This window comes from Enoplosus armatus, chromosome 8 (genome assembly GCF_043641665.1).
Source record: "Enoplosus armatus isolate fEnoArm2 chromosome 8, fEnoArm2.hap1, whole genome shotgun sequence".
Classification (NCBI taxonomy): Eukaryota; Metazoa; Chordata; class Actinopteri; order Centrarchiformes; family Enoplosidae; genus Enoplosus; species Enoplosus armatus.
In genome coordinates, this window is record NC_092187.1 from 11,107,237 (window position 1) to 11,124,042 (window position 16,806).

At 47.6% G+C, this 16,806-nt stretch overlaps 1 protein-coding gene across 1 annotated transcript in view; it reads right to left on the reverse strand.

The window, feature by feature from the left end:
* Window positions 1–1,109: 1,109 nt before the first annotated feature.
* The window catches only part of samd11 (sterile alpha motif domain containing 11), a 48,860-nt gene continuing 33,163 nt past the window's right edge, over window positions 1,110–16,806 (reverse strand). Inside the window, exons 6-13 of the mRNA XM_070911022.1 lie at window positions 16,550–16,714; window positions 10,794–10,947; window positions 5,543–5,658; window positions 5,061–5,139; window positions 4,007–4,809; window positions 2,860–2,993; window positions 1,661–1,771; window positions 1,110–1,394 (exon numbers count right to left, since the gene is read on the reverse strand). Of these exons, the coding sequence (XP_070767123.1) occupies window positions 1,110–1,394; window positions 1,661–1,771; window positions 2,860–2,993; window positions 4,007–4,809; window positions 5,061–5,139; window positions 5,543–5,658; window positions 10,794–10,947; window positions 16,550–16,714 (1,847 nt within the window). The remainder of the gene's footprint in view (window positions 1,395–1,660; window positions 1,772–2,859; window positions 2,994–4,006; window positions 4,810–5,060; window positions 5,140–5,542; window positions 5,659–10,793; window positions 10,948–16,549; window positions 16,715–16,806) is intronic.

Genomic DNA, 16,806 nt, shown 5'->3' on the forward strand with positions numbered 1-16,806 from the left:
AGTTCAGCAAGTCACATTTTTCAGTAAAGAAAACCTTATTCGTGCAACTACATTTAACAAAAAGTAAAAGTACCACGTATGTAACCTTCAGGATATTTTCATCTTGAGCATGATTCTGTACAATTTTGCATGTTTTTCCTACCTCCCACAGTAGTCAACACTTGCGTACAATGACGTACACACCATAGCCGCCATTGAGGCTTCTCCATTTCGCCAACGTTTTTAAGCGTTTGTTCGTTGTCAGTAAATGACAGCTCTATCTGTGTCACCTCAAATACAGTCCCATCATGTGAGGCACTAGCCTTTTAGCCATTTCCCTGTCACACCAGTCTTTCTCTGACACCATTAATGCAAAAAGAAGCAGACACATTGTGAAAATGGGTCCAATTCCACACATCCGGTCATCTTTGGTATCGGGACGGTGGAATGCATAGTTGCAGTGATAAGAGGGAGCTGGTCAGATCTGGTGCTGCTCAGCATATGTTTCAACTCCAGCCTCTAAAAAGATGCTGCTGTTTGGCCTCGGGGAAACAGGAGGGAGGGAGGGAGAGGCGTCTCTTTTTAATTCCAGGGTTCTGCAGGGCTTGTGGTGAGAGCAGTCGGAGAGATAGAAACAAGAGAAAGAAAGTGAGCGAGCAGGGCTTCCTCCAGCCCAGGAAGGAAGGAAGAGTTTCCGCTAGCGTCTGACTGTCTGACTTGCAAGAATGTCGCATTTGTGGCAGGGCTTCGCTCCTTTTTTTTTTGGCAGGCTGTCTGTGACCAGCTGTCTCCTTTTCCTCCTTTTTCTCTGTCGCTTCACAAGTCTTCCTTCCAACCCAGTTTGTTTGGATTCTGCTCGGCTAAAGCCACTGCAGAGGAACTCAGAAGCTGATTGGTTTGTCGGATATGGTCCATATTGTCCAGTTGTCTTTTATTCTAGTCCAATATTTTCCCATAAATTTCAGCGTAAAGGTCCCAAGGTGGGGGGAGTCTGTTTTTAAAAAAAAAAAAAAAAAAAAAAAAAAAAAAAAAAGGGCCTGGGAGTCAGTCTCTCTGGGCTCACCCTCCTTGTTTGGCTCTCCGGTTAGTTTGAGGCAGATCTGCCCTCCTCACCCCCTGCCTGTCCTCTCCTACGAAGGAGTTTTGGCCTCGTATCTTCCCACCAGCGTGGAGCCGTTGCCGTTTTCCTGCTTGGGGGAGGAGCACCCTGGGGTGGGGCCGCTGTATGGAGAGGAGCTGCTGCTGGTGGAGGTGGGTCTGTGGGGCAGGGACAGAGAGAGGGGTAGAGGGGTGTCAGATGGCGTGGTCAGGGGGTCCCGATCCCGTTCTGGGGGGCGCAGTGCGGCAGAAGGTGGAAATGGGAAAGCCAGCGGGAATCCAGTCATGTAGAAAAGCCTGCCAACACGCCGCGCCACCTGAGGAGACGAGAGGAGACCATGTGACCGTCAGTACAGCCTGTTGAGTATTGAACAATGCACTAATGCTGTTTACTGTATCTTAAACAGAGAGAGAGAAGAGAGGCTGCAGTCTGCGGGGCTGGCTAGTTTAAGGGAGTTATCTATGCTACGCTAGCAGTTGGTTTTGGGCCTACGGACAGAAACACGCATTCAAACACACACACGCACACACAAGTCCACTTGATCAGACATAAAGCACACACGCAGGTCTGTGGTGTGTGTACCTGTGAGCGGATCTTGAGCGCAGGCCCCAGCTTTAGTCCCATGGTGTTGAGCAGGTGCTCCTCAGTGAGCAGCGGTAATGTCTCTCCATCAATGGCCTGCTCCCGAAACACCTGGCAGAGACACAGCCGCTTCAGCCACAGCCCCGACACACACACAGAAACACACTCGACACACAAACCTACGCATTCATTCACACAAACTACAAAACAGTGGCTCTATTCCAAAATGTTACATACCCATTTTAAGAGAAGAAAATAGCTTAATTATTATTATCAATCAACATTTTTAAACTATAGAGGATGCAGTTGTCTAATAGGGTCTTAAGCAACATCATCTCCTAAAGGATAGGTTCAGATATTTTTCATTAGTCTCTGGATACAATATTCACACGTCACACATATATGTACGTTGAGTGTTATTGGTTACTTGAATCATTCCTGCTGTCCATAAAGAAATCTACTCATTGCATGACTCCAATATAAGAGAGGAGAGAAGAAATTCCAGTCTTGCTCCATGCAAAAATGATTTCTAAAGTTCATCTGAAGCTAATAAGAGGGAATATTGTGCTAAGACGACTGTATTTTCAGAGGAGGATTTAGCTGACTCAGACAGTTGATGCCTCATATTAGCTTCAGCTGAACTTTACAAATCATTTTGCATGGAACAAGGATTGTGGATTCACTTCACAGCCAGAATGATTACAGCAAGTAATAACTCTTTAAAAATACATATCGGCATGTGAGTGTTGTTTCAAGACCCTTTTCTTTAAAAAGAGCACATTTTTAAATATTTTGCTATGCTCTGTTTTGTTAAAGATGGACAGAAATTAAGGTAAGATTGGTTCACTTTTCTCAAATACTGGATATTTCATTTTGGAACAATGTATGGCTGTACACACACAAATACGAATTTCATTCACACAAGCTACAGGTGTACATCTACATGCACTGCTATAAAGCCCACAAACATGGCTGCAATTGTGACCATTCATGCATCCGCACACATTCACAATAAACTTGAAAAAACTGCTGTGCAGGTTTAGTGCTGCTGCCTAAACGTAATGAGATGCCCTTAAAAAACCTACAGTAGTATGTACTACGTCTTGGTCACTATTCTTCTTCTATGGTTAGTGGTCAGCCTGCCCCTGGCCTCCATCTCCTCCCCTCTCTCTCTCTCCTCCCTCTCCCTGTGTTCTCACCTGTGTGTATTCAGCACATCCAGCCAGGCTGCTTATGAAGCCACACACGTCCTCCACACTCCACTTGCTGATGTCCTCCACAGGGTTTGCTGTGGCGGAGTCCTCCCCATCCATGAAAAGACCTCCCATAGAGCCTGAAAGAGCAGCAGTGGGTGAAAATGATGTGTCAATATAAACACCGGGTACAAAGTTGCTATTAAGACTCAGGGTCTTGCTGCTGTTTCATACGTTTTTTTAGTGATGCAAAACCTGAAAACTGCAAGCTTAAAGACACGAAAGAGATACATTTTAGAAAAATGTTCTTTTGTCCTGTTAAGTTCAGTCATGCTGCGTTTGAGAAGAAAAGCTTTTAATTTAACAAATTAAGAGACAGTCAGATGGAATTGGGTCAGTAATCTAACTAACTAGTAACGATTATTTTGAATATCACTTAATCTGTGGATTATGTTTAATTTGTTTTGTATAAACTGTCAGAACACAGTTAAAATGGCCATCAGAATTTCAAAGTTTTTAGCTTTAGCTTAGAGTTGTTTGTGTCCAACACTTAAAAAACCCAAAGATAGTCAATGTACAACGATATAAAACAGAGAAAAGCTGCAAATCCTCACACTGAGAAGGTTAAACCAGTGAACGTTTGGTACTATTGCTTCATAAATCACATATACTAATAATTGATCACCAACAAAGTTGTGGAATAACGTTCTGTCGTGATTTATGGATAAATCAACAAATAGTTTCAGCTCTACTCCCTGGATTTCCATCTTCTGTCGTGAAGCTGCTCATGGTGGGAGTTTGTATAATGGACAGATAAAGTTAGTTCATGGTAGTTTTCTTATGTTTGCAGAAAGTATACCCAGTGTTCTGATATGTTATTGCACATATGGACAAGTGTGTGTGTGCACAGTATGTATGTGAACAAACAACCCCCTCCCCCTCCTCTCTGCTCACATGGCTGTGCTGCTGCTGGTGTGCATGAGGGTCACACTGGGGTCAGAGGCAGGGCCCCTAACAGGTAGAGGTCACTGGAGACACGCACACAGAGAGAGTGACGCTAATGGATTTCGCATGTCAGCTTTCGGCCTTTGTGTGTGTGTGTGTGTGTGTGTGTGTGTGTGTGTGTGTGTGTGTGTGTGTGTGTGTGTCTCACCCGTGTGAAAGTAGGGGTTGGCGTAGGGGAATCCAAAGGGCAACGACTGGGCGTGAAGAGCAGGCAGCGGTGGCATGAACCCAGGTGGCAGGTGGTACTTGACATCAGCCTTGCCCAGTCCAGGGGTGAAGAGGTGGCGACTGGGTGACTCTGTACCTGCTGAACTACAAGGGGCGCTCAGCCTGCCTGAGCTCTCTCCAGTCTCCTTGGCACTGTCACACGCTCCCTTGCTGCCAGTCTCTTTGCCCCTGTCTCTCTCCCTGTCCCTGGGTTTACTGCTGGACTTGGCACTGACATTGTCCTGCCTCATCTCACACATCTCTGTCTCACTGTCAGAGTCCTTCATCTCCTCATCTTGCATCTCTCTGTCTCCCTCCCTTCCTCTGTCCTCTCTTCCTCCTGTGTGATCGCCAGCACGGACCTGTGTCTGGGGCCCCCTGCGGGCCTTCCTGGATTCGGTATCTGGCCCAGCAGTGGAGCTCTGTGCCTGGGTGTCTTTGGGTGTGGAGGGCACCCCTGGTTGTTGCTGGTGGTGGTGGTGGTTGAGGGTTAGGAGGGGTGTGGCGGCCCCATGGCGAAGCACCAGCATTGCATTTGAGCGGCGGGCTAGTTCCTCACGGAGCGGATGGCCCTCTGGGATGTCGTGGAGGTTCCGCAGGGCAGGATGGTCAGGGGGAAGTCCAGGAGGTAGAGCCCCCAGAGGGTCGGAGCCCAGAAGACGCTGCTGCTGCTGCTGCTGCTGCTGTCGCTGGTGGAGACTTTCTAACTCCTTCTGTCTCAGCAGATCTGCCGACATCTCAAGTCTGAGGCAGTGAAACACACAGGGACTTTAATGTACAGGCCAAATGTTTACAATTTTACAGTATTTCATATTTACAACGCTGCTTGGGTGGGTGTATATTCAAAACATACAAAGTTTGGATTCTCCCCCAAAAAAACCCAAGTTGCATCTTGAAGCTACTCTTAACTTTTAGCTACCATTATACATGGCTGCCCTAATGACACTATTATTACATACTGTAACATTACAACACACACACACACACACACACACCTGGCCAGATTCTGCTTCCTCAACATCTCCTGTTGCCGAGCAAAGATCTCAGCTTGAGCTGGCTGGAGGAAACCGTAACCTGTGATAGAAACAACAAGAAAATACACACCTGTGAGCAAACATTTAAAAAGTGACATGTAAAGTCCCAAATGTTAGAAACCATGGGGAAATAACGCAAACCCCAGAGAAAACATGTTAACGGTTTAAAATGTTTACTGGAAAACGTTCTAAAGCTAATGTCCTGCAACTACCATACCTTTTATGACATTTTAAAATATATAATTGAATCCTCTGGTTTGATAGAGAGCCATGGAACCTTTTCTTCATATCAGTGCACTGTACATAATAATCATAATGATATAAAAAACTTTTTCTTTTTTTTTTTTTACAAGTATATGTACCTGCCCAGCATACCATCTGCATACCCCTTGGTGCTTTGCATTAGTATTATCCATTTAGCCTTAGCATAATTGGTGACTCACCAGGGGCCTGGCAAAGAGCTGAGGGCATGCCCAGGAATGGAGGCCGCAGGTGGGGTCCTAAGGCGATGTGAGGGCCAGTTGGAGGGGACAGTAGGGGTGGAGGGTGTGACAGTTCTCTGTGGACACAATATGAAAAAGAACAACATTTAAGTTCAATTTGGATTTCATTGGATACTTTAAAATGATAAAAGCATTAAGTGTGGAGGGATGTATAATGTAGGATTCCCTATGTTTAAAAGACTAGTTGTAATCATTTTGTGTTTTTCTCTGCTCTCAGTACGTCTCAACTCTTTCTTTGTGTGTGTGTGTGTGTGTGTGTGTGTGTGTGTGTGTGTGTGCGCACGCTGCCACACCAATGTATGCGGTGTATTTTTATCAGTGGAGCTCCAGAGGCCCCTGCGTCGCCCCAGTGCCTCATCAGTCTTGTCACGCCGCAGCAAGCGCCGCTGGCCATTGCTGTACCCTGGACTGCAGCCTTTCCTTCCCCTGCCGCCTCGCACATACACACACACACAACTCTAGACCCACACACATAATGAGGGCTGAATGCACAATGCCAGTGTGTCATGCTCCGACAGCTGGGGCGGCCTCTGCGTCTTGACCGGGGCCACGGGCTGAAGGACCTTCTAATTAACACTCATCCCTCCTCTCTTCTCTCCCTTTTTTACGCCCTTCTCCCTGTCCCCCCTCCCTCTCTCCCTCTCTCTCTCTAGGCTGCATTGAAACCAGTGAAAAGATGGAGCGTCCTGCAACCTCTGCTTCTGAAAAGGCCTCTCCATTATTGGCTTCGTCTTTTGTCCTCCTTGAGGGGGAAAGGCGCCTCTCACCTTTCTCACTCTCCCTCCGTCTCTTGTTCTGTCTTACCCATCTTTTTTTTGCTGTTCTTTACTCCCGTCTCTCTACTTCTCTATGACCTCTGAAAATCTGTCTTGTTCACTCTTTTCTTTTCCTCCACTTTTATTTCTTTCACCTCTCTCTATGTACTTTTCTCTCGCCTCTTCATCACTCCATCTCATCCCATCTCTTTACCCCAGCCTTGTCCCGTCTCTCCCACTTCTTTTTCTCCACTGTAATCCTTTCTCTCATTCTATCCCTTTCTCTGTTTCTCTCTCGGTTTCGGGCACATTTTCCTGGGAACAGCGACATTTGTTATGAAGAAGCAGATGAAACGCTGTCAGAAGAGTGAGGCATCTGCACCTCGACCCTCTGAAAGTGTCAAAAGTGTGTGAGGGTTTGAGCCTGGAGTGGATCATGATGCTCTCTGCCCACTCAGTGTCTCAGACCACAGCTGTTTCCGGGGTCTGAGCTCGCTCTCTAGCTTCCTACCCACACCTCTCCTCTTCCCTCTCCTGTCTCTCGTTTCTCTCCTCCTGTGCTGCTGCTATCACACCAATCAGAGCTCAGCTGTGTGTGACTGCCGCCGCACAAAAGCATACATGGGAAACAAGCTGAGGAAAACAACAAAATCAAAACCAACACGGGGACGCATGCAACCGCAAATATTGTTTTGCAAACGTGTTCAAATTAGCTAGCGCCTGCATGTCTCCTGCCTCACTAAATGGTGAGGGAAAAGGAGAGAGAGAGAGAGAGAGAGAGAGAGAGAGAAAGAGAGAGAAAGAGAGGAACTGCAAGGAGGGAGGGCACGCATACAAGAGCAGGGAGATGAGATGGGGGGGTTGGAGCCAGCACTGAGAGGGTGGTGGTGTGCGGGGGGGTGAAAACCATTCATCGATTGCCTCCGCCGCTGAAATGTTAATGCTAATCGTATAACCGCTCTCTCCGGCGGTGCCTCGCACTCCAGTGGCAGCTCCAATTAATCTTGGGTGAGGGCTGCGGCGCGTGACCCCGGAGCCGCGAGCCGGGGCCCCGCTAGCCGCTGCTTATGTAATTACACCGCCCAGTGTGTAATCACCTGGCCTAATCCCTCGGGGCTAGCAATTAGCCTTGCGACACGCAGTTCCACTAGGCTACGCTAAGGCGCCCGCAAAAAAACACCCATCCACCCCAGCCATGGCTCCCGCATGCCAAACTCCCATCACCCCCCTTTCTGATATTCCCTCCCTTTCTTTCTTCCCTCTCCTCGCACCGCCTACCCTTGCCTAGCGTTAGCCCGCAGATGAATAACGGTCAATTAAAGCTGCATGACTGGGGCTGCCAGGCGTCTGCGCCACCATAATTAGGCCTAATCACGGGGAGAGAGAGAGAGAGAGAGAGAGAGAGAGAGAGTGTCTGACACTCCCCTCCTCCATCTCTCCCTCTATTCCTCCTTTTATAGGAGGCAATTTTAAGGGAGGAGTGGCAGACATTAGTCGTTTTGCTCTGGGGCTGTGTGTGTGTGTGTTCATGTTTGTCTGTCTGTGTGTGAGTGTGTGTGGTTTTCTTTTAGCCCTATCTGTGCATTTTGTTGGCAAACCACTAACATGCTATAAAAAGACAAGGCAAAAACAGTCACCTAGTTTTTGCATGAGATTGAAAATACACAAATTCACAAATGCAAGGTGAGCTCATAATCACGCAAAACTATATGACTGGATGCTCTCTCTCTCTCTCTCTCTTTCTCTCTCTGCCTCTCTCTGCCTCTCTCTGCCTCTCTCTGCCTGCAGTGAGGCCAGGGGCTCCTGGGGAATTCACTGGTGTGTGACGACCTGTCAGAGTGGCGACAGCGGTCCCGTCCCGCAGCAGCCCAGGCTGTGTGTGTGTGTATGTGCTTCTATGTAAATGTGTGTGTGTGTGTCCGGGTGTGCGTGTAGGGTGTGTGTGACAGGGCTGCCCTTAATGACGGGAGCGTGGGGGGATTAGGAGCGCCGCGCGGCCGCCCTCGGCTCCTTCTCCGCAGGAACACATTTACACAGGAAGCTCATTAAAATGGATGAGGCTCCCTCCACGCTCTCTCTCGCCCTCTATCTCATTCGCTCTCTCTCTCCCTCCCTCCTCTTATCTCACACTCTCTCGATCTCCTCACTCCCTATTTTGGTTCATCTCTCTCTCTCTCTCTCTCTCCGTCACTTCGTTCTCTCACCATCTCCTCTCTTTTTCTCTTTTGCTTCCCTCTCTTCATCCCCATTTTAAGCTCCCATGTTTTCCACTTCCTCTCTCTCTCTCCCCCTTTCTCTCTGCTTTTCTCCATCCCTCCCCTATTTGCCTTGCAGATGCTTGGTGAGCTTAGTGCCATTTAAGGCCAGACAAATGGAGCGCCAGGCTCTAAGCCCATCGAGCGGCCCTAATGATTTGTTTTTAACAATGGGCCCTAATGGGCCCCAGATAATCAATGATGAGGGGTCGATGGAAAGGTGAGCCACGGAGAGAGTTAGTGAGGGGAAGAGCTTCCGTCGCATATTCACATTCTCTGCCTCTCTGGTTTTTGCTTTTACTCACCAATTATCTTGATTTTAATTTTCTCTTCACTCATCCCACTCTCAGGTTTCTTCTTAATTTGGTCTCTCTTTTTTTTGTTTGCAAGTTCTGTATTTTTCATGGGGGGGTGGGTACAGTCAGGCCTTTAGAGACACATGTGCACTACATACCCAAAAGTATGTGGACATTACACCCACATTAGATTGCTGAACATTTCATTCTATACCTATGGGCATTAATATACTGCTATATCAGCCTCCACGAGATGTTGGAACCTGGCTGCGGGGATTTGCTGCCCCTCAGCCACAAGAGCATTAATGAGGTTGGGCTCTGATGTTGGTTCAGTTCAGTTCATCCCATCCCAAAGGTGTTGGATGGGGTCAGGGCTCTATGGAGGCCAGTCAAGTTATTTCACACCTAACTGGGAAATCCATGTATTTATGGAGCCTGCACGGGGGCACTGTCATGTTGAACACGAGGGGGCCTTCCTGTTGCCACAAAGTTGGAAGCTGTTGTCTAAAATTATTTTATACCCTAGCATTAACATTTCCCTTGATGTGAAGCCCCAGACCAAAAGAACACAAAAGTATGTGTCCATGTACTTTTGGCCCTGTAGTATCAGTATGTACGAATGAAACATCTTACAGGTTTTGCATCACTCTTCGTCTTTTCCCCTTTTCTTCTTCCATTCTCTCATTTGGACAGTGGTACAAGTGATGGAAAGGGCACTTCAGCATATTTTCCTCATTAACCCCTCTTTTTTTATTCACATATTGGGAGTGAAAGGGTTAAGGAGGAGGCAGGGGGAGCTAGAGTGGGACGGAGTGTGGTCGAGATGGATGGAGGAAGGGAGGGTGAGGCCTAGTTAACTCTCCCCGGTCCTGTGTGGCTAATTACTCTGTGTGCTGTCGGAGAACAGCCGCGGCTCACTGACTACATTCACACTGCACTACTGGCCTCTCTCTCTCTCACACACGCACACACACACACACGCACACACACACAATTAGTAGACATATTCCCACAAACAAACCCAAATTCAATCCACATAGATGAGCACACATGCAGACCACCAGCTTGAAAAATGGAACAAACACACGAACAATCAGCCCCCCCTCCTTGCCTCAACACACACACACACACACACACACACACAATATATACACCCCCACAGCCTCCCAGAGCTGCACCACACAGCGCCTGGCCGCTCTGCTTCCTGCTTATATCCCCACCCCTATCCCTCACCACCCCCTTCTCTGTCTCTCTCACACACACACACACACCCTCCCCCCCTGCTGCCGCACCGCCGGCCCATTATCGATCCCCCGCCTCTCTCCGCGCCACATAAATAATCGACAAGCAATTACCCGCCCACTCCCGCTGCCCCCGGCTTTGTTTGGGAGGCGCAGGGGCCAGCGCTGGGGGGAGAGGAGGGAGGAAGAGCCGGGGATGCAGGCGTGCAGCTCCACAGTGGTAGCCAAGAGGTTATTGGATCCTTAGTTTAGCCATGTATGTGGAGATGCACATACATTCTCACACACAGACACGTGCACTGCGGCACACTGGAAAAGCCAAATATGAGATCTTGCTGAAGAAGCTGGGAATGGGTGGAAGAATGGAAGGAAAAGTGCAAACGTGATGCAAACTGGCAGGTTATTAACTCCTTCTACTCTTTCTCCCAACTGTGATTTCTACATTTTCATGTGCTCACATCAACTGGGGCCTCTTATGCAATATGTATGTGTGTGTAGAGGATGTGGGTGTTGGGCTTTATTAATGATGAATAATGCTGGTATTGCAAGCAGGGCAGGGTATTGCAGTTTCAACAGCTAGCTAAGGCTGGGCTGACGTAGAGATTTGGCTTTCAAGCGGGTGTGTGTTTGCATCCGCTTCTTACCTGTCGGTGTAATGTGCGTCCCGGTGCTGCGGCAGACCCTGCTTGCGTCTCTGGCTGGAGGAAGAGGAGCTGCCCGCCGAGGGCAGGTGAGCTTCTAAGGCCGCTGGATTCCTCACCGCTGCAGCCAACGCCTCCTGACGGGCACGCAGCATGTCTGAATGAGGAGCGAACGGACAAAACAGGGGAAAGCACAGAGGAGGGAGAGAGATGGGAAGATAGAGTTGACATGACAAAGATGATGAAGGATTAATAGTTGAGGCAAAGGGGAAAGAAAAGACGGACTCAGAGGAAGAAAGCAGAGGGGAGGAAAGAATTCAGGGGAAGAGAGGGGAGGATAAAAACAAAGTTAGTATCCAGCTGCTCATCTCTGATATTAACAGAAATGCAGCTTTGTATGGAACATTTTTAAAAATCCTACTGACTATACATTTCACCAGCTTAGAGTTGATGGCTTCTTTAAGTGTGACCGTTACATTAAGTTTTCAGGCAAAATAGCAGAAGTGAGGCACACTTTAAAACGTTGTTTATTGTCCTGTAGTGATGAATGTGAGGGCTAAGTACGCAGATAGCTCATAAAAAGTCCACTTGGCTCATTCCACATTAATACTGAAAATGATTTTCATGCATTTTCTAATCCCCATGTTATATCCATATATGCGTAGAGACACACATAAGCACATAAACGCACACACACACTGAACAAGGATAAACAAAACAGACATTTTGGCAGAGGTGTATGAAATTAGCACATAGCGCTCAAATCCATCTGTCACACTTTGGAACTGAGCTGACCAGTTTCAAGCAAATATGAGCAAATAAAGAAAAATGAAAGACGGCATGGAAAATGGTGGCGTGTGATGATGTTTTCAAAACAAATAATGACCGGTGTGTACGAGTGAGAAAAAAAAATGGCTATACACATCGGGCGCAGAGCGTTTTTTTTTTTAATCCCTCTCCACCTCCGCCACCATCACACCTTCCCCCTCTATCTCTGCCTGCCCTCTCTCTCCACCTTCTGCCCTCTACCACTCGCCTCATTCCACCTCTTTCTTCACTCATCCCCTCTCTCTCTCTTTCGCTCTCTCCCTCTCCCAGCAACCCCGGTTCTCTCTCGCCCTTGTAGGAGAAGAGGCCTCATCATTATCAGCCAGGCCAGGCCACACCAAGAGACATGGCTTCTAATGAGAGAAAAATCCATCCTGCGCTCTCTCTCCTCCCTCTCTCTGCCTCAATCTATCTATCCTCTTTCTCCGCTCTTCTCCGCCACCCCCCACCCCTCACCCCCTCTTTTTTAATTAGACAGATCCCTCGGGAGCTAGGGGCCATTTCCGCCGCCGGTACGGGTGTGACGTGTGTTTGTGTGTGTCTGTGTGATTTAGGTGCTTGCATGTGTGTGCCTGACTGTGTGTTTCTGTGTGTGTGTGTGTGTGTGAGTGTGAGTGTGTGTGCGTGCTGAAGCAGTTGAGCAGGCGCCGGGGTGGGGGTGGGGGGGTGAAGCGACAGATATTAATGCGGCCTAGCTCCGGTGTATCGATCTGTTTGCTGCGCCAGGCCGCAAGGGACTCGGCTGGCGGCAGACAAGGGGGTGTGTGTGTGTGTGTGTGTGTGGGGGGGGGTAGGAGATAAGGGAGGGATCAGAGGGAACTGGAGCCCTAGAGTGCACACACAAACACACACACACACACAGTCTGTTGTGCACTTGCATACATGGTGCAGTGGTGACAGGGTGGAAGAGTTGACCTCTATGAGTTTCCTGTGGTCACAATCCCAACTCACCAATTATTTTGTATGACTTGGTGAGTTAAAGGGGTACTCCAGTGATTTAGTATTGCACTTTCACAAAGTTTGGGGACTTCCAAGCAACAGATTTTAAAAAAGAATGGTCAAAATCGATGCTGCAGGGCCAGAGATATCCTGACTATACTGCAGCCAATGAATGAAACAAGGGAGAGACCCTAACTTCGCTGCAGACCGAGCTCTAAAAACACTGGAACTAGTCTCCCCCTGCCTTGTAAACACCTACGTCTTTACAACTCCACACACCCAGTTTGTAACGCAAGCTTTGTATTAAAAAATGTGTCGTGATGAGACATCACTTGAGTAAATTTCTCTCTGGATTGTTCCAGAGCCACAGAAGACTTTATACAACTGGCTGAGTATTACTGTGATTAGTAAAGTGACTCTGACCAGGGCCAGAGCCAGAAAAATACTGAGGTTACAAGTCCAAATTCCACCAGCTGAACCCCATTGACCTAAGCCACAAACCAAACTGTGTGAACATTTCTCAAAAATTCATGAAATATCACATTTTATGAATCAATTTCACTGTTCAATTGTATTTTCTGTAATCTTAAAATTTGTAATGTGTTTCAGAATCTATTTTATACTGCTTGTATGTAATTCTGGTGGAGAATACTAAATAATGTTTATTTTATTTTGTTTCAGTCAAACACATTTCAGTCTAAACCCAATTTGTGAGTCCTCAATGGCAGCTCTGACTTTGATGTGTACGTCAGTCGAGTGCCCTTTTAAAGCCAGATAATCAAGCTGTATTCTCGTTCATTTTAGTAATTTCTTTGTCTACTATTTCTTCTTATTCCATTCTCTTTTTATCCAGTACATGTTTGCAAAGCTTCACCCCCCCCCCCCCCCCCCCCCACTCTCTGTAATTCTCTTTCATGTGAACTGAGAAGAGCAGGGTCACCTGGGGCTCTAACCTTCAGTGTGTGTGTGTGTCTGTGTGTGTGTGTGTGTGTGTGTGTGTGTGTGTGTGTGTGTGTGTGCTAAAACTCTTCGTGTTGCAGCTGCAGGAACACAAGGAGAGAGTCCCTCCAACTGCAAATTAGAGTCCTAATTGAGGACACACACACACACACACACACACACCCCTCTTCCTTTGCATGAGTTATTTTGGGAGGTCCCAGTTTACCACTCGGACCCATCCTGCTTATCCCTCTTTTGTGCCATCCCATTTTTCTCCCCGCCATCATTCCTGGAGTTGGGCCTAAATCCCCTCGGTTAAGCCGGGTTTTTCTCGGCGTGAGAATGCAGAGGACCGCTGCACTGATACAGCTCGCCCGGCCTCGTGATGGATTTGGTGGACTGGCAGGTACACAAAAGCCGACATCCATCCGCTAAAGCGCACCATACACCAGAAAATTAAGTATCTTTTCAGGAAGAGGCATTCAGCCAGTATCTTGGGCTTAGCCAGCAGTAAATATGTGGCGAGTTTGTCGCACTGAATGCCTTCGACTGTCTGTACTTTGACCAATCACGTGCCGGAGTTTCCAGGCTCTTTGGGGTGATGATGATAAAGAGATGTTGAGTACGGTTTCAAATCAGACCAAACTGCAGGAGACAAAACAGAAGCGCACCCCCTTCCATCCCACCCCTCCCTTCACTTTCATCTGGATCTCTACCCCCACCTCTCTTTTTCTTTTCTCTCTCCCCCGCTCTCCTTTCATCATGAAGAGGGAGGGAAAGCCCTCCTGGCCATTTCTACAACCACTTCCACCCCTCCACCTCCACCCCCAATTTCAGCCCCCTCCTCCCCCTCCCCTTCCCTACTCTTCTTTTGCCCATCAGGTCCAGAGAGAACCTCTCAAACAGCACCTTGCACCTACACATTCATACACAAGCACACAGAGTTCCTCCTCACCCCTGCCTCTTTCACGCACACACACTTTAATTTTCTGTGCCCGACACTTCAAACACATGAAAGGATGCTCTGCGGGGACCAAGGCTAAAGGGAAAGTTGGAGGTGGGGGTAAGGAAAAGGAGGAGGAGGAGGTGGTATAAAAGCAATGCTTGAGATGGAGATGTATAGGAGAGATGGTGGTGGGGGCCCAAGCGGGAGGGAGGAGGGGGGTCACAGGGGCCCCATCGGACACCAGGTCAATGTCAAGGGGCTCTCGCTGAAGTGATTAGCGTCAGCCTCTCAAGAGACAAAACAGCCGTTCCTCTGTCCCACCTCCTAGACTGTTTGTCTGAGAGTGTCAGTTTCTTGACTAGCTCCAACTGTTAATTGGAGAAAGGGAGGATGTGAAGGTGGTGTTATAATACGTTTTCTACATAAACTTGTAAGCAGACGGTGGATAGATGGAGGAAGTTGCCAGGTGTGGAAGAAAGGAAATATTAGGCACCAAAGGCTTGGCTGTCAGGGAGCGTTGGCAAAGCCTGCGATGCTCATGGCTCATCATCCACTTAGAGGATCTGACGCGCAAACACAAAGCAAAAGGAAGTAAATACGCATGACGCTATAAGGAAATCTTAACCGTGAAGTTGTATTTTAAATGATAGTTGTATTATATTGTAGAGTGTGACCTCAGCATCATTAATAAACTGTAAACTTTCCTTGATTTCTTGCTCCGGGAGAAGTTATTTATTCACTCTTCCCTCGTCTCTGTTTCCTCTCTCCTCAGGTTTTATTGTTTTTACTCATATTCCTGGTTTGTCTTCACCGCTTTTCTCTTCTTCTGCACATAGAAAGCTTTTAAGTGGGGCTTGGAAGAAGAATGCACGTGTGCAGAATAAAGGACAGTGTGGAAACTATCAAACGATTAGGAATGTGGAAGTGAAGAAAGGGAGTGGGTATGTCTGTATTGCGCCAGAGCGTCTGCCTCATACCAGCAAGGCTTCTGGGAAAGGAAGCCAGCGATCAGGCTGCACCCTGGGCCATAAAACCCCCACAATACACCGCATCTTGCCTCTAACTCCTCCAAGACACGGGGAAAAGGCAATTAAAGCGTTTATAGGCTTCGCCCCCTAGATTTGCAGCCAGCAATTAAAAATCATTACTAATCAAATAAAAATAAAAGTAGCTCCAACTACAATCCGGCCAGGGCATCGATTGGATTTATGCTACTGCAAAATAGCTCATAAAGACCAGTAGGACTTAATGTTACATTCTTTACAAAAATGTGAGAAAAAGGTTAACATTTAATGGCAGGCACAGTGAAATGAATATAAAACCAACTTATAAAATCCAAACGAGGCAACTTTTCTCATTTTCCTTTTTCCCCTACCAAACTACAATTCTCTTAAGCTAAAACCAGTAAATTTTATGTGTCTGTAGAAATTGAGAAAAACTGGGACACACTGGTGGTTTCCAGGGTGTTTGGAGATTTAGAGGGTTGGCAGGCAGCCAATGAGAGCTCCCGGATCAATCGTGGCGGTGATGCATGCGAAGGCTTGTGGGTGTTGTTAACAACGGAGAGCCATGGTGGTCAGAAATCACCCTGAGTGACACTTTGACACCGGGTGGGCATGCACCACAAATAGAAATGTCAGCCGTCTCCGTGGCTGGGTTTTTTTTTTTTTACAATGGCAGCCGTGTGGCACACCTTAACATGGTACCCTGAACGCAGCGCTACACTTGGGTGTTACAAAGTAGTGCTGCATCTCGGTGACTTGGTGACAGGTGATGGAAGAGGTGTTTTTATAAAAGCTGGTGAAGTGCTTCCAAAAGAAAATCTCTTTTTGAAGTAAATCTCAAGTTACTTCAAACTACCTCTAAAGTTACTTCAAAATAAAGAGAAAAACTAAAGGAAAAGTACATCCAGATCTTTCATGTGTCAATTCTTACTGGTAGAGTAGGAAACGCTATTCTGAATCTAAAAATCAACTGTGCACTGAGGTAAATTCGAGTGCACTGCAGATATTTGAAAGCTAATACGATGACAGCGAGAATGATGATGACCCCACACACACACACACACACACACACACACACACAAATACAGAGTCTGTGGACTGACCGTGGCCGGGCAGAACCATGCTGCTCGCCAGCTGGTAGAGCCGTTGCTGCTGCTCCTCATAGGACCCTTGCTCGCTGAGCGCTGACATCATGCGCCTGTACTGCTCCTCAGGGCTCATGTGGCCGTGGCTGCCGCCTGCCTCCACCACTGGACTCTGGGAGTTCTCTGAGGAGAGGAGGGAGACACTCATTTTATAACCAATCAGTGACAGTCAATATCCAACTCATAACCTGAAACCTGCAGACAACTCTATTAGG